The sequence below is a fragment of the Schistocerca gregaria genome, chromosome 3, assembly GCF_023897955.1.
Source record: "Schistocerca gregaria isolate iqSchGreg1 chromosome 3, iqSchGreg1.2, whole genome shotgun sequence".
Taxonomy (NCBI): domain Eukaryota; kingdom Metazoa; phylum Arthropoda; class Insecta; order Orthoptera; family Acrididae; genus Schistocerca; species Schistocerca gregaria.
In genome coordinates, this window is record NC_064922.1 from 596,889,800 (window position 1) to 596,915,990 (window position 26,191).

Below are 26,191 nucleotides of genomic sequence, written 5' to 3' on the forward strand. Positions count from 1 at the left end.
GAGCAGTCGAGTCTCAAGCAGGCAGATACACCAATACTCAGGGTGCGGCGTGGGCTACAAAACTATGTCTTCGCACATTTAGAGCTCTTCGTAGGAAGTTGTTTATATTTTTGTCATGAATTACTATTGCATCTTTTTTAAGCAGGGAAACAGGGGAGACTATGTCTCAGAAGTCTCCCCTCACGCTACGCCACTGTAATCCATACATCAAATGGGCATCTACCAACTCCGCATTTGTAAATATTGCACTGACTGCAAAACAACGTTCGTGATGAACACTAACCTGCTGATGCTACGTACTGATGTGCTTGATGCTAGTACTGTAGAGCAATGAGTCGCATATCAACACAAGCATCGAAGTCAACATTACCTTCCTTCAATTGGGCCAGCTGGCGGTGAATCGAGGAAGTACAGTACATACTGACGAAACTAAAATGAGCTCTAACATGGAAATTAAGCATTTCCACGTAAGATCTTTTCTTTATTTGTGTGTGAGGAATGTTTCCTGAAAGTTTGGCCGTACCTTTTTGTAACACCTTGTATTTTAGAATCGTTTGGGTGAAGAGCAGCAGCAAGGCTGCCGCAAGCCTGTTCCTCCACCCCTCCCTACTCCCCCCTCTCCTTGGGGGATGGAGGGGGGGGGATGGAGGCAGTAGCCTGTTAGTGTTCCGCGCCGCCCTCCTGGCCGCTGCTGCCGCTCCGCCGCGTGACGTGTTCTGAGTGTGCGTGTGCGAGCAGGGGCGGCGTCGGTGGCGCGCGCCTGGTCGGGCTACGTGGACTCGCTGTCGGGGCGTGCCATCAGCAACGCCACGCTGGCGCTGACGGGCGGCATGCACGAGCCGCTGCTCGCGCCCTACCCGGACTTCCTGGCCGCCGCCGTCTGCGTCGCGTTCGCCGCGCTGCTCGCCGCCGGCGTCAAGGGCTCGGCGCTCGTCAACAGCCTGCTCACCGTCGTCAACCTGGCCGTCATGGCCGTGATCGTCGTCGTCGGCTTCTGGTACGCCCGCTTCGAGAACTGGGTAATGGGCGGCTTCCTGCCCTACGGCCTGGCTGGCGTCACCACAGGCGCTGCTACGCTCTTCTACGCGTTCGTCGGATTCGACAGCATCGGTAAGCCGTGATGCAGCAACCGGTTATGCAGCTGCACAGTTGAAAATTAGGATGGAGATTGGGAGCTTACAAGGGAACCTCCCCATCGCACCCCCCTCAGATTTACTTATAAGTTGGCGCAGTGGATAGGCCTTGAAAAACTGAACACAGATCAATCGAGAAAACAGGAAGAAGTTGTGTGGAACTATGAAAAAAAAAAAATAATAAGCAAACTATACAAACTGAGTAGTCCATGCGCAAGATAGGCAACATCAAGGACAGTGTGAGATCGGGAGCGCAATGGTCCCGTGGTTGGCGTGAGCAGCTGCGGAAAGAGCGGTCCTTGGTTTAAATCTTCCCTCGGGTGAAAAGTTTAGCTTCTTTATTTTCGCAAGGTTATGATCTGTCCGTTCGTGCAAGGACGTCTCTGTTCACTGTAATAAGTTTAGTGCCTGTGTTTTGCGACCGCACCGCAAAACCGTGGGAACCGAAAACATTTGATCGTAAGGTCATAGGTCAACCGATTCCTCCACAGGAAAACATGTCTGATATATTCTATACGACACTGGTGACGGCATGTGCGTCACATGACAGGAATATGTTGTCGACCCACCTAACTTGTACACTTGGCGAATGGGTAAAAAGATTCTTCTACCTTGCCCAATTTAGGTTTTCTTCTGGATGTGATAATCACTCCCAAAAACGTGATGAAAACATAAGAGTTTCTGACATAAACTGCAACAAATGAATGCAACAGTTTCACAGTAGCACAGTTTTCCCCGTGCTCTGTCAAAACATATGTTTTTAACGTTTTCAAACTTTTCCGTGGGTAGACCGTCAACTCCTGTATATGTCCAAGCAAATCTGAACATGTCCTGGAATTTTGGAGAGCGAAGTTCAATTTGTGTGAGTGCCTGAACTTTGATAATTGTCTGGAAATAAAAAATTAATCTTTTCACTCGAGGGAAGATTTGAACCAAGGACCGCTCCTTCCGCAGCTGCTCACACCAGCCACGGGACCACGGCGCTCCTGAGCTCAAACTGTCCTTGATGTTGCCTATCTTGGGCATGGACTACTCAGTTTGTAACTTTTGCTTACTTTTTTCATAGTTCCACACAACTTCTTCCTGTTTTCTGGATTGATCTGTGTTCAGTTTTTCAAGGCCTATCCACTGTGCCAACTTATAACTAAATCTGAGGGGGGTGCGATGGGGAAATTCCCTTGTTAGAAGTCCCTGGTTTTGTATGGGAAACTTCACAGTATATGACGTGTGTTCAGTAAATAAGGCAACACATTTTTTTCTGAAAGTGTTTAGGTTTTACACTGTATTATTTCCCACTCTTTTGGATAGAAAACCATATTTTTCATCATAATCTCCGATCAACGCCATCGCCATCGTACTGGGAGGGCCTGTATATCTATATGGTTCCACTCACTGGTTGACGTCGGAGCCAACGTCTTGCAGTCTCAATAAAATCACCGTCATCCCCGTACTGCTTCCTGTGGAGTGCATCCAAACATATGGAAGTCAGAAGGCGTGAGATCCGGGCTGCAGGGCGGATGAGGGAAAACAGTCCAATCAAGTTTTGTCAGCTCCCCTCGTTTCTTCAATTTACAGAGGTTAGCACAATACACTTCAGCGCTGACTGTTGCATCGTGAGGGAGGATGTCAAACCGAATAATTCATTCAGAGTCCCAGAAAACCGTCGACATGACTTTACCGGCTGAGAGTGCAGTTCTGAACTTTTTCTTCAGAGGAGAGTTTGATGTGGCGCCATTTTGTGTGTTTCCGTTTTGTTGCCGATTCGAAGGCATGAAGCCATGTTTCATTTCTTGTGACTTGCTTCCACCTGCTGATTTTTTTGATTTTGACTTAGAGCATTGACTTGTCCATTGTGAGCAAACATAGTGCAATGGTGGAATGACGGCAGTTTATCATATTTGCAGTTCTTGTGTACAGTGACATGGGTCTTCTACATTAACGCGTTTAGACGATCTTCATCAAACTCCAAAGATCTTCCTCAATGTAGAGAGTTACTCATGTCAAAACGATCCTCCTTAAAAAGAGAAACACCATTTTCTTGCAGTGCTCTGTCCAGTGGCATTATTCCCAAGCACAGTGCAAAAGTTTCTGGGTGCTCCGCAGCTGTCTACTAAACTCATAGAATAGAATATGCCGCACACGTTCCGGATTTCTCCACGTGAAATTCCATTTTCAAACGTCCACGCCTCCAATCACTAGCTACAAATGAGGAAAATGACAACATGTAAACTCAAATAGCAAGTGTGAACTACAAATAAAAAATGACAATCGATAAAGAAACCCATAGCAAACGTAATACCAACATGCAAAACAAAAACGCCGTGAACTTACGGACCAACCTAGCAATAGACACTATGTGATCAAAAGTATCTGGACACCTGGCTGAAAATGACTTACAAGTTCGTGGCGCCCTCCATCGGTAATCCTGGAATTCAATGTCGCGTTGGCCCATCCTTAGCCTTGCTGACAGCTTCCACTCTCGCAGGCATACGTTCAATCAGGTGGTGGAAGGTTTCTTGGGGAATGGCAGCCCAATCCTCACGGAGTGCTGCACTGAGGAGAGGTATCGATGTCGGTAGGTGAGGCCTGTCACGAGGTCGGCGTTCCAAACCATCCCAAAGCTTTTCTATAGAATTCACTCAGGACTCTGTGTGCAGGCCAGTCCATTACAGGGATGTTATTGTCGTGCAACCACTCTGCCGCAGGCTGTGCATTATGAACTTGTGCTCGATCGTTTTTAAAGATGCAATTACCATCCCCGATAGCTCATCAGTGATGAGAAGCAAGAAGGTGCTTAAAACATCAATGTAGGCCTGTGCTGTGATAGCACACCATAACACCACCACCTCCGAATTTTACTATTAGCACTACACACGCTAGCAGATGACGTTGACTGGGCATTCATCATACCACACCCTGCCATTGGATCGCCACATTGTGTACTGTCACTCCACACTGTTCAATCGTCCAATGTTTACACTCCTTACACCAAGCGAGGCGTCGTTAGGCATTTACTGGCGTGATGTATGGCTTACGAGCAGACGCTAGACCACGAAATCCAAGTTTTCTCACCTCCTGCCTAACTGTAATAGTACTTGCGGTGGAACCTGATGCAATTTAGAGATCCTGTATGACGGTCTGAATAGTCGTCTGCCTATTACACATTACAATCCTCTTCAACTGTTGGCGGTCTCTGTCAGACGAGGTCGGGTTGTATGCTTTTGTGCTGTACGTGTCTGTTCATATCAGAAACAGTAGACCTAGGGATATTTAGGGGGTGAAAATCTCGCTTGCAAACGTATGACACAAGTGATACCCAATCACCTGGCCACGTTCGAAGTCCGTGAGTTGCGCAGAGCGTCCCATTCTGCTCTCTCTCGATGTCTCTGATATGGAGTACCCGGCAGTAGGTGGCAGCACAATGCACCTAATATGAAAAACGTATGTTTTAGGGGTATCTGTATACTTTTGATCACACAGTGTAGGTTCCCCAGGAGCTCAGATTGTGACTGTGTAGCTTCGGGAATGGTAACGCGGTAGGACTGTGCCCGCAGCGACGTCGGGCGAGGAGGCGATGGACCCGAGCGTGTCGATCCCGAAGGCGACGATCGTGTCGATGTCGGTGGTGACGCTGAGCTACGTGCTGGTGAGCGCGGCGCTGACCATGGTGCAGCCCTTCTCGAGCATCGTGCCGGACGCGGCGCTGCCCGAGGCGTTCGCGAGCCTGGGCCTGCCCTGGGTGCGCTGGGCCGTGGCCCTGGGCGCGCTGTCCGGCATGACCACCACGCTGTTCGGCTCGCTGTTCGCGCTGCCGCGCTGCATGTACGCCATGGCCGCTGACGGGCTGCTCTTCTCCTGCCTCGGCCGCATCAACCAGCGGACGCAGGTGAGCGCCGCCTATTATACTCACTGCAGCACCACGGTCTCCTCACTCCTAGCTGTACAAAACTAGCTGACGATGGCCCGTGGGCGTCTGCAGATATTTTCCCACGAGAAGTAAGTTTCTAAAATTGCGATCTTTTTTACAAAGCTGATTCATTGAGTTTCACAAGGTATCACGCCCTAAGAACGAAATTTGACAGGAAGCACACCAAACTTATTGCACGTGAAACTACAGATTGGTGTCCAGTCAGTGTTTTTAGGATAGACTGCTCTGATGCCACATTAACCCATTACTGGCAATTGTCCCTTTTTTGGGACGCGTAAATTTTACATATTTCTACTAAGCAATGCAGCTTTTAGCCTTTATTGTTGCACCTGTAGGCTAAACTAACTGCTATAATGCCTGTAAATGTAAAATAAATAACTTTCTTCTAAGTACTTCATGTCAGGAAAATTATAAACTTGCTGATTTTTTGTTCTCGCACTTGGCAGCACTGTATGTCTGGTGGTAGTTCCTGGATTCCTGGACAACAGTGAGCTGTGATTTAGTTGTCCGAACGTGTTTGTTATGAACGTATGGATATCCGTGTAAGATTACGTATACTTCAGATTTTTTCAAGTAACTGCAATATCGACATATTTTATGCGTCCCAATAATGGGACAATGGCATGTTACACTATCATATGGGTGCTGTTCAGAAAGTTATGATCCTCTTCTTTCACCTCGTCATTGGAGCTGAATCACTTTCCGGCCAAATGTTCTTTTAACCTAGGGAACAGGTGATAGTCACTAGTCTCCAAGTCAGGACTATAGGGTGGGTGGGTGATTATGTTCCACTGAGACTGTTGCAGGAGAGCAACGGTTTGCCGAGCGATGTGTGGGCAAGCGTTGTCATGGAGAATGTGTACGCCGTTGCTCAACATTCCTCTTCTCCGGTTCTCAATAGCCCGTTTGAGTTTTCTCAGAGTCTCACAGTACCTGTCAGCGTTAATTGTGGTCCTAGTGGGCATAAAGTCGAACAACAATACTCCTTTCCGATCCCAAAAAATGGTTGTCATGACTTTACCGGCAGACTGCAAACTCTCTACACAACTTACAAACATTTTTGACATCCATGAACAACTCACCTTACACTTCCGTCAATTGGCGATGGATTTCAATCGGCGCAGTGCCATTTGCGTTCAAAAACCGAATAACTGCGCGCAAATCGCACTTGGCGGTAACATCCAACGGGAGCTCCATTCTCAACGGCTGCCAAGCCAAGACTAAGCGCCTCAGCGTGCGCATCGTTGCACACAGCGCGTGGAGCACTCTTCATAACAGTGTGTCCAACTGCCACACAGAGTTCTGTATTTATAAAAAAATAGGAGACCTTACTTTTGGGGTTACCCTCGTATAAAAGGGCAGTGCATTGGCGGAGCTGTCATTTATACTGAGGTGATTCGCGTGGAAAGGTTTCTGACGCGATTATGGCCGCACGATGGGAATGAACAGACTCTGCACACGGAATGGTAGTTGAAGCTAGAGGCATGGAACATTCAGTATCGGAAACCGTTGGAGAATTCAATATTTCGAGATCCACAGTGTCAAGTGTGTGGCAAGAATGCCATGTTTCACCCATTACCTCTCACCACAGACAACGCAGTGACAGAGGACCTTCCCTTAATGGCCGAGAGCAATGGCGGTTTCATTGAGTTGTCAGTGCTAACAAACAGGCAATACTGTACGAAATAATCGCAGAAATCAATGTGGGACGCACGACGAACGTATCCGTTAGGACAGTGCGGGAAATTTGGCGTCAATAGGCTATGGCAGCAGACGACCAACACGAATGCCTTTGCTAACGCCACGACATCACCCGTACTGGCTCGCCTGGGATTGTAAACACTTCGGTTGGAACCTAGACGACTGAGAAACAGTGGCCTGGTCAGATGAGTCCCGATTGCAGTTGATAAGAGCTGATGGTAGGTTTTGAGTGTGGTGGAAACCCCATGAAGCCATGGACCAAAGCTTACACTGTGTAAGCTGCTGGTGGCTCCATAATGGTGTGGACTGTGTTTCCGTGGAATGGGTTGCCTCCTCTGGTCCAACTGAATCCCAGAGCTTTTAAAAACTGCAACATGAAGTCTCTGCCCGTATATTACCACAGCCAGAAAAAAGCACGGATGGATGGCAAGTTGTTCAAAGAATGGCTTCACAGCCAGTTTGTTCCCTCTGTTCGATGATTTTCTAAGGGAAGTCATTTGTGTCTCCGTGCAATCCTTTTGATTGATGACGCGCCATCTCACCCCAGCACCAAGGATTTATGTGATGGAGAAATTGTGGCAAAGTTCTTGCCACTGAATATTGCACAACTTCCACAGCCGATGGACCAGGGTGTACTGCAAACATTAAACCTGATTTACAGAAAATATTTTTTAAGAATGCTGATCCGAGATGATAGCATTCCTTTAGAGGACAAAATAAAAAAAGACCAATGTGAAGTATGTTGTTTATTGGGCCGCTGAGGCATGGCAGAATATTTCAGAAAATACTCTGAGAAAATCGTGGAGTAAACTGTGGACATCTCCTGAATTTCAAGACAACCTAGCTGAAAATGAAGAGGAAAATCTACTACAAATGATAGAGACAATCCATGGATGTGAAGAAGATAGTGAAGGAGACATAGATGAGTGGATGGCAGCGTATGGGGCATGTGTGGAGAACCTCACTGACGCTGATTTAATTGCTGCTGTTACTCAAGACCAGGAAGAAGTGGACTGCTGTGGCGGAAGTGACAATGAGCCTGAAAGTGACAAAGGAGAGCTGGTGCCACACAGTAACATAGCAGAAGCCCTTGACCTCGTGCTACATTCTTTGGAGCAACAGCCCAACGCTACACCTGCTGACTAGATGTTTATGAGACGATAGCGCAACTATGCATCATATAAAAGACTGTCTTCACTATGCCAAAAAACAATGACTGAGTTTTTGTCATCTAAAAAGTAGGGATAAAATATCTGGTGTATTTTAGTAATTTTGACAGCTCTACTTTCATTGTTATGCACTGTTTAAACCTAATGTTTTCTTGGCAATTTTTCTAACACATGTTTACTGTACTGTGTAAATTAAAATAGTGTGTTTGTACAGCAGTTTACCGCACAGTTATCCATACTTGGACCAACATTTTTCATGTTCGGATTAACCGAATGTTCAGATTACCTGGGTTTGGATTAGCGAGACTCTACTGTATTTGTTTTGCCGATATGAATTAATGGAGCTAGTAAAGTTTGAAGAATAACCAGTAGACCTCAAATTAAATCCAGCAGTGAGAGCACAGCCTTGGCCTGTGCTCACTGCTACTGTCAGGCACGCAGCGCTATTGAGGCGCTGTTGTACTTCACTTTATTCTTCAAGTTTTACTGTCCCTGTTAATACATATCGACGAAACAAATACCGCAATAAACTAAACTTGGACCGCGCTGTTGAATGGGCACGTAAAATTTCACTTTAAAAATTATTTTGTTTGTATCAGGCAACAAACCAATGCTCTCTGTCACGTGAAAGAAACAATGAGCTCTATTTGTTTGGTCTGACGCCAGTTACACAATGCAAAAGTGTCAACATCTGCCGAAGCACCAGAGACAATATACCTGATGACTCCTAGGAGAGCCAACGGCCTTGCCACAGTGGTAACACCACTTCTCATCAGATCACAAAGTTAAGCATTTTCGGGCTGGGCTAGCAGAGCTTGAGAGCTGTTGGCAAGTGGGATGCCCTCAGCCCTTGTGACATAAATTGAGGAGCTACTTGATTCACATGTAGCTGCTCTGGTCTCATAAACTGACATACGGCTGGAAGAGTGTTCTGCTGACCATGTGCCCTTCTGTATCTGCATCCAGTGACACCTAAGGGCTGAAGATGACACAGTGGCCAGTCAGTACCATTGGGCCTTCATAGCCTGTTTGGGCAGAGTTTTTAGACTCTTAGGAGAGACGCACTCTATCAAGGGGAAAAGTTGCTAGCAAAAATTTCGAAAAGTGCTTACTTCAGATGTTTTACGATACTCTATTGTAAATTTAGATGGACAAGGGCTTTTTTTCTTAATGACAGAGTACAGGTCTTCTGTTAAAATTATCTATGAGGAAAACAATGGCGTGCTGTCAAAATGTGTGGTTTAATTTTCTTTGTCAGAGTTAAAACTGTGATAGCAGGACATATAAACCATTAGACAAATTGTTTCTCACATATATATTCTCTCTCGTTATGTATAACTTAAAACAAAAATTGTATACACAACAATGTGGTAGCCATTAGTTTTACAGTAAAAAGGGAAATTGTACTTATGGCTTACCAGCTTATGATTAGAATATTACTACTGAATTTCAATTGACAAAACTTTGTAGTATTACTCAGTCACAGATTAAAACAATGTGAACTACTGTGACTGAAGCTACTACTGTCACAGGGCAGCTGGAGAGATCTCTCTCCCTCTCTCTCTCATACTTTGCATACCAATGACCCCAATCAATTCAAGGTTTCATGTGCAATAACAACAAGGCTTAAAGTCAGAGAAAGGGTGAAGAGAAGGTGGACAGAGAATGATGGGGAAGGAAATGAATATAGAGATGGGGAAGGAAGAGATGGACAGAAAAAGGAAGAAAGAGATGGCCAGAGAGGGGGGGGGGGAGTGGAGATGGACAGATAGAGGGGAATGAGATGATGCTCAGAGAGAGTGTGGGAAGGAGAAAGAAATGGACAAAGAGTGCGGGTAGGACGAGGAGGACAGAGGAAGGGGGGGGGGGAGGGGGGGGGGGTTAGGATTATAGTCAATTTCCATACATATTTAACAACTGTGAAGCATTGCCAGGTTCACTACCATACCATTTTCTAAGATGAATAATTGGTTTAATGGAATGAGCAGCCTACACCAATGTAATTCTAAAGCTCACTGATTTTTCTTTATGTAGTATATGGTACACAGATGTGAATGCCTTTCTTTGTATCTACTCTATTACACAGCTTACACAGCTACTGTAAGGCTTTCATCATGTGTTTTGAGGCAAATGAAAATGAGATGGCAACAGAGGTGAAATTCCTCAAGTGAGTGCCTAAATAATAATTCGGAATAGTTTATGAGAAAAAATATGAACAAAATTATATCTAAAACAAAAGCTAAACAGAAAGAGTTATGTCACAGTCAGGGCACGTGTAAAATATCACATGCAGTAAGAATACTAGGTAAATCAGTTTCAGCTGAAATGCAGTTTACAGAGTCACAATATAAGACACAAAAATGATTTTCATGTAGACTTTGCCTCCTTGTACAGGGTTCAAATGAAGTTACATATTCTGCTGAGGAAGATATTCAAAAAGCCCTCTCTTATACAAAGCATCAAATTGGGAATCTCAGCCAATCCAATGAAAATTAAAAACATACATTAGACACTCGACAAATTATCTGAATACAAATATTGAAAAGTTCTGTTAGCTACCTGGAAAGTAATAGTGTCAATTGTAGAGCTGCATAGCTTTTGGTACTTACTTTAAAGAGAACTCATATTCTTTGAAAAATATCATGTGAAACCCAACTCACCCCACTTGCCTTCGAGCAAGGCAACCAGGTAGATGCAATGTTTCTTGATTTCTGGAAGCATTTGACTCAGTACCTCACCTACACTTATTGTCAAAAGTATGGTCATATGGGGTATCAAGTAAAATTTGTGACTGGGTTGAGGACTCTCTGATAGGGAGGACACAACATGTTACCTTGTATGGAGAGTCACTGTCAGATGTAGAAGTAACTTTGGGAGTGCCCCAAGGAAGTGTGTTGGAACCCTTGCTGTTCATGTTGTATGTTAATAACCTTGCAGGCAATATTAATAATAAAATCAGGCTTTTTGCAAAGGATACAGTTATCTATAATGAAGTACTATCTGAAAGAAGCTGCATAAATATTCAGTCAGATCTTGATAAGATATCAACATGGTGCAGAGATTGGGAACTTGCTCCAAATGTTCAGAAATGGAAAAAAATTTGCACTACACAAAACAAAAACAAACAAAACCTAGTATCCTCTGACTATAATATCAATGAGCCTTTGTTGTAATTGCTCAATTCATGCAAATATCTGGGTGTAACACTTTGTAGGGATATAAAATGGAATGCTCATGTTGTTTCAGTCTTGGGTAAAGCAGGTGGTAGATGTCAACTTATTGGCACAATACTGAACATATACAGAGATGGGCAGCACAAATGGTCACAGGTCAGTTTAATCTGTGGGAGAGTGTCACAGAGATACTGAAGGAACTGAACTGGCAGACTCTTGAAGACACGTATAAACTATCCTTTGAAACCTGGTCAATTTTGACTTAATATTTGTGACTGAGGGCTTATTTGTTCTAATATAATTCTGACACAGTCACTGAACCTTAGCAGCTATGTTCAACCTTTTATGTTTCTTACCTGCCCAGGCATCTAAGGCTGCTTAAAATCTAATTCTGAAGACGACGCCCATAGTAGCATCAAAACCTGGTCGATTTTGACTTAATATTTGTGACCGAGGGCTTATTTGTTCTAATATCCTGAGAAAGTCTATTAACAAAGTTTCAAGAACTTTAAATGATTTCTCTAGGGATAATACTACAACCCTCTATGTATTACTTACACAGGGATCTGGAGGATAAGATTAGAACAATTTCTGCATGCACAGAGGCATTCAGACAATCATTCTTCCCACACTCCACATGTGTATGGAACGGGAAGAAACCTTTATAACTGGTACGATGGGACATGCCCTCTGCCATGCATCTCACAGTTGTTTCCAGAGTATAGATGTAGATGGAGAACAGCATTAAGCAGTACAGAAACAGTTTTCTACTATTACTTTTACCCCAATGAACTTCCCCGTTGTCATGTTTATGAGCCTGTGTCAGCTATGGCCTCATGTGAGGTGACTGACTTGAAATGTTCATTGCATGCAGTTCCTGTTACAATGTTCTCTTGCTGACAGGTTGAAAGGGACTTTCATTCACTGCCTGCAGCAATTCCAGTCAGATTTGGAAGCAATTGCGATTCACAAGCTGTGAACTGCTACCCCAATCCCTCTCAGTCATGATCTTTTTCCAGTCACAATTCTGACATTGTGTTTTGGTCCACATGTGTTACACCACTGCTTATAGACATGTTGAACAGTCTATCATGAAACACCAACAAACCCAGCAACTTCATGGTCACAAGTACATCCAAACATCATTGATCCTTTCTGCCACTCTGTCACTTACCTGTGTTTACGTACAATGTCCACTTGAAACATGAATATCTGACTGATAGCTACTGCCTTATGCTCACATAGAGACAGTGCATGTGCAGTTGAGCTTGTGACTTGACTGCTGCACTATCTGTAAAAATGAACATTTAACAACCTGCCCATTTGTTCTCAACTGTGACCACCTCCAAACTGCCAATGGCCCTGCATCACAGTTTGACCAGTAAACAATAAGTCAACATGATTTGACCAACTTGGCTAGTCCAGTTCTTTCCCCTCACTTACAAAGTATTGACACCTGTTCTCAAACATGTTCTGTCTGCTATGAATAGGTGACATGATGAATTCTAACACCATTGGGTTGTATACTATAAGACAGTTATAAACTACACTAATGGTGGTAACAATATATTCAATGTTCACATTAATTCATTTGTTTTATGCCTATTTATTTCTGTCATTATCATTTTCTTTAATTTATACTAGCCAGAGAGATTATAGTTACACAAAAAATATCAAGTCTCTCTCTGTTTCAGGTTCCCATAATTAATTTAGCCATATCAGGTATATGCACTGGACTCATTGCTGCATTATTTGACTTAAAGAAACTTGTTGAATTCATGTCCATTGGTACACTGCTGGCCTACACCATTGTGAGTGCATCAGTAATTGTTCTTCGCTATCGACCACCTACTCCTGAGGAAACTGCTGTCTTGGGGCTGGAAATACCATCAGATGACAGCTCACAATCCAGTTTTGATCTGAGCTGGCCACAAGCTGAGGTAAAATCTACATGCACAAGATACATTGATAATTTATGGAAGTTGTCTTGTACTTATTAGCATAGTAAATTTAATTTAGATATAAGTTGCAGATAAGAACTGTCCCAGACCATGACTCAAAACCCCATCACAGCATTTTATGAATACTGTTTATTCAGTTTCGCCAATTGCAAGAGATAGTTATAGAGAGAATATTTAAGATGGCTTGTAAGGCAAATTCAAGTGGCTCGACTGAAGAGCACCATCACTAAAAATAGTAATCTGTGTTTGAGTGTAAATCTAGAATTAAAATTTAATCTAGCACAAAGTTCAGTCCATATCATGATTTAGATTTTGCTACACATCATATGATAGAGAAAAATTTCTATCTTTACTACATTGTTGTCAACTTGTAACAGTTCTATGATTACCACATTGATACAGTTAACTTCTAATAGCATTGTAATTGTAATTGTTTATTTATTTATTTATTCTTTGCCCATGGACTCCACCTGAAAATCCAGCTGAGAGTATTGAGTGTGTCATACAATAGGCTATTGTATTGTAAGTTTGTTTATCCTGTAGGTCATACAATGTGTGCAGAGAAGCACATGATGATATATATACAATGTGTGCAGAGAAGCATATGGTGCTATAGGAAAAGTCAAAAATGGAGACATGGTTAAAATAATTTTGACAGTGATTTTATTATGACACAAATGTTCATATAATACATGTGTGCCAAGAAACAGAAAGGGTATAGGTGGATATGTTGTGAAAGGTTCAGAATTGCACACTATTTCTAAATAAGATCACATTATTAAAGGAAAGACACAGATAAGTAAATAACATGGAAATTCAAAAGGACCATATACATTTAAAAATCCATTACCAAAACAGTAAATTTGTAACACTTCTGTATTAAGGCGTTCAGGTTTACACACAAGGTACAGAACAAGGACAGAACAAATTTTTATGTTTGAGGATATTCATCTTTACTATGACAACACTTCTGCAATAAATACTTAATGGACAGCAGTTTTAAATTTTGAAGTGTCTTTTATTGTTTTAATGTTATTAGGTAGCTTACTGTACAGTCTGTTTCCTGTTTGCAATGGTCTATTCTGCTTTGGTATTTAGTATTTAGTATGTTGAACATGTGTATCCTATTTTCTCCTTGTGTTAAACAGATGGATACTCTGGTTAGTCAATACAAGACTGTTGCTAGTTTCTAAGACTTTCCTAAAAAATACTATTACTTGTATGGCAAGTGTTATACTTATAACATAGAAAACACCATTTACTTTCACTATGTAATATTTTTATTGGCACAAGATAAATCAAAACACAAAGAAATAGTTTTCGGCAATCACGGTAATAGTCATGACGAATGTCTCACACCAACTAGTCAATAACCAAAGTAAGTAAAACGAAGTAGAAAAAATCAAAGATATTAATATTTTCTGGTAGTTCTGCCACACTTGTAAGATATATAGGGGTGGTAGTGGAAGGATATGAAGTTTCTTAAATAAGGGCTTCAATGAGCTTCTTGTGGCAGCATTTTCTATGGTTCTTACAATTCTCTGTTGGGTTATAAAACAACTTTTGCTGGTAGGTGCATTTCCCTAAAATATTATTCCATATCACAGCAAAGATTCTGCCTGAGTGAATTATACATTTAACAAGTCAGGCTTCAATATCTGTACGAAAGTACTTTACGGCCTCGTAAATGGCTTAAAGTTCACGATCAAATGCGGACCACTTTCTTTGCATTTCGGTGAGCTTTTTTGAAAAGAAATGCAGGGGTGTAGTACCTGTTGGTAAGGTCTGTTGCAAAACTGCCCCAATGGCATTATCACTAGCGTCTGTGGTTATTGTCAGGGAGGCGTCAGGGTGAGACAGGGTTCACTAAGGCGTACTTAAGCGAGTCGAAGGCTCGCTGCATGGTCTGATCCCATTCTATGTGTCTGTCACCTGTGGTATTCTTTCTCTTTAAGGTCTCAGTGAGAGGGGCTTGAAGAGATGCCGCAGGTGGAATGTGGAGTCTAAAAAAATTTACCATTCCAAGGTATCTACATAACTCTTTATAGGTTTGAGGGAGGGGAAGGTCAAGTATTTGTTGTACTCTATCTGAGGTGGGATGAATGCCCTCATTATTGACCAAATGTCCCAGGAAAATAACTTCTGGCTTCTCCAGTTGGGATTTGTCATGATTAATCTCAACTCCGTGTTGTGCCAATCTATCAAAATCCTGTTGGAGGTGTTGTTGGTGTTCCTCGGCAGTTGTGGAGAAAATAATAATGTCGTCTAGATAGGAATAGCACAAATTAAGGCCATGTAGAATGGTGTCAATGAATCTTTGACAGGTCTGGGCGGCATTCTTCAATCCATAAGGCATAAACAAATATTCATATAGTCCAAATGGGGTGATGATAGCGGTTTTGGGGATGTCTTCAGGGTGTATCGGAATCTGATGGTATGTCTTTTTGCAGTCTAACACAGAGAAAAAATTGGCACCAAACATGGATTGTGAAAAATCATGGAGGTATGGGACAGGGTAGTTATCAAGCATTGTTCTGGCGTTCAGACACCTATAGTCTCCACAGAGTCGAAAGGAATTGTCCTTTTTGGGAATGACATATATTGGGGAAGACTACGCACTGTCCGAGAGGCAGACTATACCCAAGCGTAAAAGTTCATTAATACATTCTTTGGCAGCAGTAAGTTTTTTTGCATTGAGGCATCGGGGGCGAGAACAGACAGGTGGTCCCTCAGTTGTGTTAAGCCTGTGACAGACGCCCATAGTAATGGCCTTGATTTTGTGAATAGGTGTGGACGAAATACATGGAGGAACACAGGAAGGAGCAATGTTATCATCGGTGAGCGGTAAGTATGAAAGGGAACTAACCTGAAATATGTTATCATTGAATGGTAGTTCAGTGAAAGCTGCAGTGTTGTCCGCGGAGCTGCACTGTGCGACAGCCGGGGGGGTTCCATTGACTATAGTGTTACTGCACAAAGGAATCATTGTGCGCGCAGGCACAGTGTCACCTGTAACAGCTGTCGCCTCTGTGTTTTGATGAAAGGTGGACGGTGAAGCGCAGGGTGGGGGGGTTTCTGGGCAGTTTGCCATCTTCGCTGTCCGGGTCGTGGCAGGCGCTGCTGTGGCTGTGTATAAACTGCGGTGTGGTATGCAGGTCCCATGTAGATTCATGCATGTTATTATTTTTAATCTTGATCTCCACTCTAAACCCACGCAATTCACCAGTCAGGACATCACAACATTGAAGTTGCTTTGAATTGTCTTCGGACAGTGGGTTGATTTCAAGGCGTTGCGTAACTAAGTTCACTACAGCAGCTTTGACCTCTTCAGATAGAACAGAAACTGTCTCTTTGTCTTGTTGACAGGAGGTGTTCGAGCTGCATTCTGTCGATGTGGATGGGGAAAATCTCGCTGAAATTTTTTTGTTTAAAATCCCCTGAGCAGAGGGCAGGTGTAATTAAGACCAAAGAAAAGTTATGAGCAGTTAAGAAGTCCAGTCCTGGCTCATCAATTTCTACTAACGAAAATGTCCATTCATAATTATGTGTATCATCGAAGTAAATGCGAAGTTGTGTTACACCATAAACCTTTAATGAGGAATTGTTGGCTGCTCTGATTTGGTGACGTGAATGCGTGATTCTAGAAGTGACCATTGAACGTGGAATGATGCTCACATCGGCACCAGTGCCCACTAAAAACCATTTCTGAGAAGCTATATCCTGTATATACAAATGTCCAAGAAAGTAATTCAGAAGTACTAGCCTGTGATCTGTTAGGCGACTTGACGTCACAGTGCATCTATAGTGGCCCGCCGTGCATGTTTGGGCGCATTGCACAGGGTGAGCGGCAATTCCTGGCTGTATTACCGTAAATGGAGTGATGCCAGCAGAGAGGATAATCTTGCTGATCCTGTGTTGTTACCGGGTGAAGGACATTACTTGAAGCTGTGGTATGGGATGGTGGAGGACGATGTGGAATCGGGTGTTCAGCCAGTGTACTCTGTCTGTTGTTTTGGAAAGATCGGCCTCTGCCACACGGGGAGGTGTAATATCAAGGGGGGCACATGTAGATAACTTTCTTCTGTTGGTTATCTTATATGTGGTGTCGGCCAGCAATAATTTCGCTTGTAGAGGTTCCTGATCGTGTGATAGGAGCTGCAGTTGGATAGCTTGCGGCAGCTTTGCAACCCAGAAAGAAAGTAAAGCTTCATCTGGCATAGTTTTGCTATCAAAGACTGCTCTGATACATCGCCACAGTTGTGAAGGAGTTGAGTCTTTGAGATGTACATCTTGCAGTATGTATAAAACAGACTCTTGCGTAGTCTTAGCTAGACGTTCGCAGATCTGTAGTTTTGCCAGTGCGTAGCAATTTGCGGGGGCCGCCGAGAGCACTAAGTCCTGTACCCACTCAGTGTGGTCCTCTAGGGCATTAATAAGCGCAATAAATTTAGCACTGTCTGAATCAATGTTTAGGGTGGTGAATATAGTCTCTGCCAAAATAAACCACGTATGCGGATTGTCCATCGTGAACCTTGGTAACTTAGGAAATTTCTCACTCTTGTGTTGTGGACGTAACAAATTTGATAGCACAGCGGACATGGGTGGCAGAGTGTTTATGAAGCTGTCACTCGCGGCGTTCACGGCGACTGGTTTAAATACGGTTGGCGCGGGAGGTGCGGCAGGCGCAGCAGGGGCTGCGGAAACAATCGGGGCGGGACGACTGTCCAACCAGTAATTGTTGTCACTGAAATTTGTACCCATCTGCTTTTATAGTGAGTCTTGTAGCGGGTGGGGGGGGGGGGGGGAGAATGTGTCCAAAACCAATTTATCAGCAATATATGGGGAGCTCCAAGTGATCTGTGGGCTCAAAAAGTGTGTGAGGTTCATAGTGTTGGGGCACTGTTGCACACTGCATGTCACAGGAGGTTGTACATACGATACACTGTGAGTCACAAATTTAGGCATAGCACTCATGATTGGTTTGTTATAGATGGACGTAGAAAAAGATTTCATAGCAGGTGACATCACTGACAATGTTGAAAGAGTCCACAATGGCATTGTTGAGAAAACTTCACGGATTGTACTTATCTTCCAATTTTATCCCAGTTGTTGGTGGCGTTGTGCATAGGAAACTGTGGAAAGGCAGTGTAGAGGCACCATTAGTATCATGTTGTAGTCTGAAATGAGCGGAAGGTGAGTGATGTGGAGATGTCGAAGTAAATGGCCACATTGTCGAATAGCACGTATGTTTCACATCGGAGGTCACCAGTATGGCGAGTGTTATACTTATAACATAGAAAACACCATTTACTTTCACTATGTAATATTTTTATTGACACAAGATAAATCAAAACACAAAGAAATAGTTTTCGGCAATCCCGGTAACAGTCATGACGAATGTCTCACACCAACTAGTCAACAACCAAAGTAAAACGAAGTACCAAAAAATCAAAGATATTAATATTTTCTGGCAGTTCTGCCACACTTGTAAGATATATAGGAGTGGTAGTGGAAGGATATGATGTTTCCTAAATAAGGGCTTCCATGAGCTTCTTGTGCCAGCATTTTCTATAGTTCTTACAATTCTCTGTTGGGATATAAAACAACTTTTGCTGGTAGGTGCATTTCCCCAAAAGATTATGCCATATCACAGCAAAGATTCTGCCTGAGTGAATTATACATTTTTCAGTGCCTCTTTTGATGTGCAACTGGAAGGAATTTTGATAGTATAACAAATGGTATTCAATTTATTTGTAATGTATTTTGCATGTTGGATACATCTTAGATCTTCTGGGATCCATATTCCAAGAAATTTTGTAGAGCTTACATTTTCAAGAGCTCTGGTAAACAACTCTATGTCTCATGTTAGTGGGCATTTATTTTACACTGTGTGTAAGTGCACTGTAACTGTTTTTTCTATGTTTATTATTAAATTGTTTACAAAAAGCCAGTCTGTAATATGGGTGGTACACTTTTTAATCTCATGCAGTAGTTCTTCTCTGGTATCTTCTTTTATTATCACATTTATGTCATCTGTGAATCTTATGTAATTGTTGTGTGGACTGGTCAGTTCCAAGTCATTTGGTACACCATACTTAATGCTCTGCTTTTCTGAGCAGTAGGACTTTAACTTGTTCGCTTCTTGGATAGCAAGCTCAACTACTTGCTTTCTGTTTTGGAGATATTATTTGATCCATTCACAGGCTGGGCCCCTAATACCTACAGATTCAAGTTTCTTAAGTAAGATGTTGTGATTGATGACATCGAATAGTTTAAAGAGGTCTAGAAATATAGCTGAGATATGCTCTTTGCTGTCTATTGCATTTGATGCTTCATTTAGGAATGCAAAAATAACAGTCTCAGTAGATTTAGATTTTTGGAATGCATGTTGTCTATTTTAGAAGTAATTACTTTTTCTTTGAAACTGATTAGTCTTTTACAATAGAGTTTTTCAATTATTTTGGAAAACTTCGATAGTAATGAAATAGACCTGTAGTTTGATACTTCTGTTTTTATCCCTTACTTGAATAGAGTTATTACTTTTGCTGCCTTCAATTTTTCTGGGACACCCCTACTGATAGAGAACAGTTACAAATATTGACAACTGGTATGACTATGAGGGGAGCACATTTCTTCAAAACATAGTCTGGGATATTGTCAATACCAACAGAGAATTTGGGCTTCAGCTCTTTGATTATAGCAAATATTTCCTTTTCATTGGTCGGGTATAGAGAAATAGATTTATTATTTTTAGTACATCTGGAATGATTTCTGAGATTACACTGTAAATTTTGATTTATAGGATGTTCACCTATCCCTATAAAGTAGGAATTATATTTATTTGCAATTTTTGTAGATTCAGTTATTACAGCTGACTTCTCCATTACACAGTTAATATTATGGAAATCTGTCTGTTCTACTGCAGTTTCCTTCCTTACAATATTCCATATGGCTTTCATCTTATTGGTGGAATTTTTTTAAAGTGTATGTCATTTGCCATTATCTTTGCTTGTTTAGCAACATTTTTGGAGATCTTTATACAGGTTTTGTAATAAGTATCAAATTCTGGTGACGTGAGCTTTATTTGAGGATACCAGAATCCCAGAAGTGATCCATTCATTTTTTGTTTTTCTTGTGTATATTTTTCTCTGTGCTGGAGGAAAGCACAATTCAAAATAGTAGGAAAAATTACTGATAAAGTTATTATATTTTCCATCTGTGTGTTTGCAGCTATAAGTCTCTAACCAGTTTTCTTTCCTCGGGTAATGGAGAAAGTGTTTTATATTTTTATTACTGTGTTCTCTACTGGAGGTAACTGCAGCTCATTTTCTGTACTGAAAGAGAGTTTTTGAGCTGTGTGGTCCAAAAGCCCGTGTTTAGTGTTTCTATTTTATAGTTCATTTCTGCGTTTACAAACATCTGATCAGTGGTGGTAGATGGAGTCTTTGTGACATGAGTTGCTGTTTCTGTAAGAGATTTCATGTTAAATGTTTGCAAGTTATTCAGTAATTCATTCTTGTCTTTGGTGCCCTTTGCAAACTCAATATTAAAATCACCATATAGAATAACTCTTATGTTTCTTTGTGTTAGCCTGTTAAGTAAATATTCCAAACTTTTTAGGAAAGTATTTATGTCACCAGTTGGAGCTCTGTATAAACAAATAATGACTAGTTTAGCATCCACTACCCCAACTCTTGACAGCTCTATATCTTTTTCCTTCATTGTGTCAACCGTAAATTTTTATATTTACAAAGTTTATATTGTTTCTTATGAATATACAACTGCCACCACATTTAAGAATTTTTCTTCAGAAATAACCACGTAGCACAAAGTTAGGTAGGGACATAATATGTAACTTGTCCTCCTCAAGCCAGTGTTCTGTGAGACACAATAAAGAGGTACTTTTTCATTCATTTTCTAAGAGGATTTGTATTTCACTTATTTTACTAGTTAGTGATTGCACATTTTGATGAAAAAGAACCAAGTCCATATTTTTCTGTTTTATCTGTGAGTTTAGAAATAAGATGTTTCTCTGACTTATCTGTCAGTTGGCAGGCTGATTTTTCAAATTTGTATTTTGTCATTGGCTTAAGCTGTGCTGTACTGCTGCTCCAGTTATTGTTTGGTTCTGCTACTGCTACTGTTGTTGCTGCTGCTGCTGCTGTTGCTGCTAAAGCTTCTGATGATGGTGTTGCTGGTGTATCACTTATTGCTGGTATTTGGCCCATTTGCGGTGTTCACTTGCATTAACAAAATCTCACATTTGTCTTGGCAGGTTGCAGCTTTACTGACAGCACATTCCCATTTGAGTCTCCAGGTAACACACACTACTTGTCCTTGAGACATATGACTCCTGTACTATAACATTGCACATCTGAGATTTTATTTACTACATCTAAAATTTTTGTTATTATAACATTTCTTCCAAGTTTATTTAGATTTCTTCTTCCGTATCCAGATGCACCAATTATATCTTCCCTTCCCAGTAATTAGCAACGTAGGTTGCTTTATCATTGACTTTCAAAATATCGTCTTTAGTGCATGTTATATCTGGGCAAATCAATAGGTGGTCCAAGTCCTGTATTGCTCCACATTCACACTTATCACTATCACTGTAGCCCCATTTAAATAGGTTTGATTTGCACCAAGTTACTCCATTGCACATGCGGTTTAATGACCTCCAAGTTGAAATCCTGCATAACCCCCCTCACGTAGTTCCATTGTGGAGTGTGGTACCATTTCTTCCCATAGAGATAGCTGCCATGCGACGGCCTTGGTGGCAAGCTCTTCAGTAATTTCAATGAAACTCCTGTGGGATTTCTGCTGGACACGTTGTTTTCGGCGTATATGAATAGGGTGTCAAGGATCATTCTTTTGTTTTGATCTCTTGATCTCGGGGGCTACTTGTCTGCGGATAGCAGGTGGTGCTATGCCTATGATGGGATAAATTTTGTCTTTGGGAATTGGTTTGAGTCAACCTGTGGCAATACGTACAGTTTTGTTTATGGTGACGTCAACTTGCTTAGTGTGAGCAGAGTTTCTCCAAACTGGCACCAGATATTCCACTGCTGAGATACTCAGCACCAGACCCGTGGTGCGCAAAATGTGTGGTTGAGCTCCCCACGATGAACCTGTTGGATTCTGCAGTATATTGTTCCTGGCAGAGACCTTTTTTTTAGTGTTGTCACAGTGCTGCTTAAAAGTAAGTGCTCTGTCCAATGTTACTCCCAGGTATTTTGGGCTGTTTGTATGCTTCAGCTCTCCCCTTGCCACGTGACTCGGAGTTTCCGTTTGGCTTGTTTGTTCCTAAGATGGAAGGCAGATACTTCAGATTTACTAGAATTTGGTTTGAGACTATTGCCTTCATAATAGGTAGCAAGTTCTGATAAGGCTACAGTGAGATTCTCCTCCACTTGTTCAAAGGTTTTATCCTGTGTGGCCACTGCTGCATCATTAGCATAAATGAACGTTCATGTCTGGTGGCTGATGGAAAGGTCATTCGTATAGGTGTTAAATAATATTGGAGCCAAGACACTATCCTGTGCAAGTCCATTTTTCTGTGTCCTCCATTGGCTGTTTCTAGATTGTAAGGTTACATAGTAGCGTCTGTTCTGTAGCATGCATTGCATGAACATAGAAAGGGTGTAGTCCTTAGTGACATTATACACTTTCTGGGTAAGCAGCTTATGACTAACTTTGTCATATGCAGCACTGAGATCCAGGAATGCAACCCCAGTTACTTCTCCTAGCCATCTTCGATGTACTGTGTGAGATTAAGGATTTGGCCACAGCATGATTTTCCTGGTCGAAATCCAGCTTGTTCATTAATGAGGGCTTTGTCCACATAATCAGCTATGCGTTTGAGGATCATTCACTCCAGCACTTTAAATAGATGACAAAGCAGTTAGACAGGTCAGAAGGTTTTAGCTTCAGCTGGGTCTTTCCCTGGTTTTAGTAATGCAACAATCTGGGCTTTCCTCCACAGTTTAGGAATTTGCATTGTTATGATACAGTTATTCATTAGCTCTAGGATCCATGCTTGTACTCTCGGTCCAAAATGTTTAATTTCCTCAGATCTCAGATTGTCAAGGCCAGCAGCCTATTGTTTTTCAAATTGTTGATGGCGTCTTGCAGCTCCTGAATGAAGAACGGGCAAGCTAGGAAGCTAATCTCCTCATTCAATTTCCTTTTGATTTTGTCATTCCTGATCTTTCTCTTAGTTTTTCCGTTCATGAGCAGTTGGTGAGCTATCTGACCAGGTGTAACTTCACTGTAATTTGGTTGTGGTTCTGTTGGGTCGGTACTGAGACTTTTGAGCAGTTTCCATGCCTTCCTACTGCTGTGCTTCATGTCTGTCTCTTGTAGGAGGTTGCACCACTTTTTCTTTCTCACTTCAGAGATACCAGACATCAGTACCTTATCTGCCTGGATCGTTTTCTCTGAGAAGGGGTCCTTATTGTAAAGTTCTTCATACTTTTTCAGATCTTCCTTGCTCCTACCATTGAGTCCAGCAATATACTGAGTGCGGCACCCTCTAGGTATACACCGTCGAGAGATTTTCTTGACGAGGTCTATAAAAGTTTCATATGATTGTACTTCTGGTTTAATTTCCAAGATCTCCTTATCAAGGGCGTCTGTGAAGAGTTCCAAATGAGCTGTTTTGAAGTTGAAGTGTCTCTTAAAGGGCATTACATCTGTTTTGATTACTGCTGCTAGGCAGCAAGATATGGCTCTGTGTTGCAATCTTGGAATTGGGTCCTTGATTTGCTTTTCAGTTTGCAGGGATACCTTCTCAGAGAAAAAGATGTTATCTGGATTATATCCTCATTTCCATCTTCCGCTGTTAAATGATGCAGGCAACTTTGGGTCGTGTATCAATTTCAGTTTAGCCTGGTCTGCCCAGATCTCCAGCATTTCACCATCGTCATTTGTCTCTTTATAGCCCCATGTGAGACTGTGACAGTTAAAATCTCCTAGTACAACTTTAATGTTTTTTGAATGGAAATTTGCAGGCTCCATAAATTTGAACCTCACACTGGGTGGTTTGTACATGGATGTTTCAGTACATAAATGTAGCTCAATAGTTGAAATTTCTATATTTTCTTTGCAGGTCAAAGCACAGGAGCATATGTCTAACTTTGGTTTCACAAATATAGCACTTCCGTACCTTTCATGTGGTCTCTCAATAACTAATTTCATGCCCTGTATTTTTGGTCTATGGCTAGTTGGTGCTGTGTGTTTCTTGTAACACTAAAACATCACAGTTGTTTCGTTTGCACATGTCAGATAATAAAATTTCTTTATTTACAGATAAGCCTTCAATATTGCAGGAAGTTGTCATTAGTGATGGTCTTGATAAAGGCCTTTTCTGGGGCTCTTCGGAGAGCTGTTTTGACATCTTTGGTTTTGATGCCCTGGTGTTCGCAGGATTGGCCGACCAGGTCATTTCCAGTGGACGCCCAATTGTTTGTTGTTCGTGTGGTGAACACAATCTTCGTGGAGGCTCCTGCAGATGAACAAATGCATGTGTTGTGCTACTAGTATAATGCACACAAATATGATGTTGCGGATGGTAGATGGAACAGTCCAAATGAACATAGGAGATTTTCATACACTAATTTATTATAAGTAGAAGAATTATTTAGATCTGACAGATCTGCATGCCATTTTAGAACAATGCCCTTACACTTGCCACAGTGCTAATTTACATTTCTCAATTCAGACACTTTTTAAGGATGCAATGAGTTGTAGAATCCAGTGAGCACCAACAGAGTGAAATGCGGCTACTGTACAGAAAAGGAAACTGACAAGTCATAAAATTATACCCCAGGAAACTTAGACAACAGTGCAGAAAATGTTATTAAAACATTGCATAATTCCCTCATATTCAAAACCTTCTATTATGTAAGGAACCTAAATCTCTCAGATGGTGTACAGGGGCAATAGCTGAGATATTGATCACATAACTAATGAGGAAGTGTTGAACAGGTTTGGGGAGAAGAGAAGTTTGTGGCACAACTTGACCAGAAGAAGGGATCGGTTGGTAGGACATGTTCTGAGGCATCAAGGAATCACCAATTTAGTATTGGAGGGCAGTGTGGAGGGCAAAAATCGTAGAGGGAGACCAAGAGATGAATACACTAAGCAGATTCAGAAGGATGTAGGTTGCAGTAGGTACTGGGAGATGAAGAAGCTTGCACAGGATAGAGTAGCATGGAGAGATGCATCACACCAGTCTCTGGACTGAAGACCACAACAACAACAACAGCTGAGATATTGTCGTTAAATGATTCATTGTTTCAGTAATGGTGTATCTTATTGTGTTTATAAAATTGGAAATTGCAGGCAAAATTATATAGATCCCAATTATCAATAATTTAACACACAAATTGATAGGAAAAGGGCAAATATTTCTAAGAAGAAAATGGCTATAGCAGTTTCTGTCACTGGTTGTTGTGTCTTCTTATTTATTTATTTATTTTTCAATTTGTTTTGGCCTACTAGGGACCATGGGGCTATCAATGGTGGTTGTATTTGTTAATGGCATCAGCAGCAGGACACATGAGATTTACTGCAACTGGCATCCAACTTAAAACCCAGCAATGAAGCAGTTACTCTATAAATCTGAAATGAGAACTTAAAGCCATTGTTGGCAATCACAGGAGTAGGCTACCATGGAGATCATGCCCCGACTAGAGGACATCATGGCCTAACAGTTGATGGAAGCTCTTCTTCACTGCCATCAGAAGATACTTCCACTTTAAGTAGGAAGTGAGTTTCTGAGCAAGTCAAATTCCAGCACCATAGCAGGTGTCTTCATCATGTTGACACATATTCTGGCTGTATAGGAAACCACTTTGTGATCAACCTGAAGAATCCAGAGGAGATAGAATAACAGCTTTGCTACCTTGATACCAACCAAAACCTAAAGCAGATGCCTTCAATTGTGCCCCACTACACTGTAGCTACCATCAATAACACCTCTGCACTAGTTACTATCTGGAGGTATAGAAAGACAAAAATCTGCAGTTGCCAGTGGGTTATTGACCATCTGATAAATTATACCTGCACAAACTATTGTTGCATGTGCAAGCAGAACACATTGTCCCCTCCAAGCAGCTTCTAT

General features: G+C 41.8%; 1 protein-coding gene across 2 annotated transcripts in view; it reads left to right on the forward strand.

Moving 5' to 3' along the window:
- LOC126354582 (cationic amino acid transporter 4) overlaps positions 1 to 26,191 on the forward strand; it is a 202,329-nt gene that overhangs the window by 144,291 nt on the left and 31,847 nt on the right. For both annotated transcript variants that reach the window (XM_050004330.1, XM_050004328.1), the window contains 3 exons: positions 739 to 1,110; positions 4,688 to 5,019; positions 12,799 to 13,044. In XM_050004330.1, the coding sequence (XP_049860287.1) occupies positions 739 to 1,110; positions 4,688 to 5,019; positions 12,799 to 13,044 (950 nt within the window). The remainder of the gene's footprint in view (positions 1 to 738; positions 1,111 to 4,687; positions 5,020 to 12,798; positions 13,045 to 26,191) is intronic.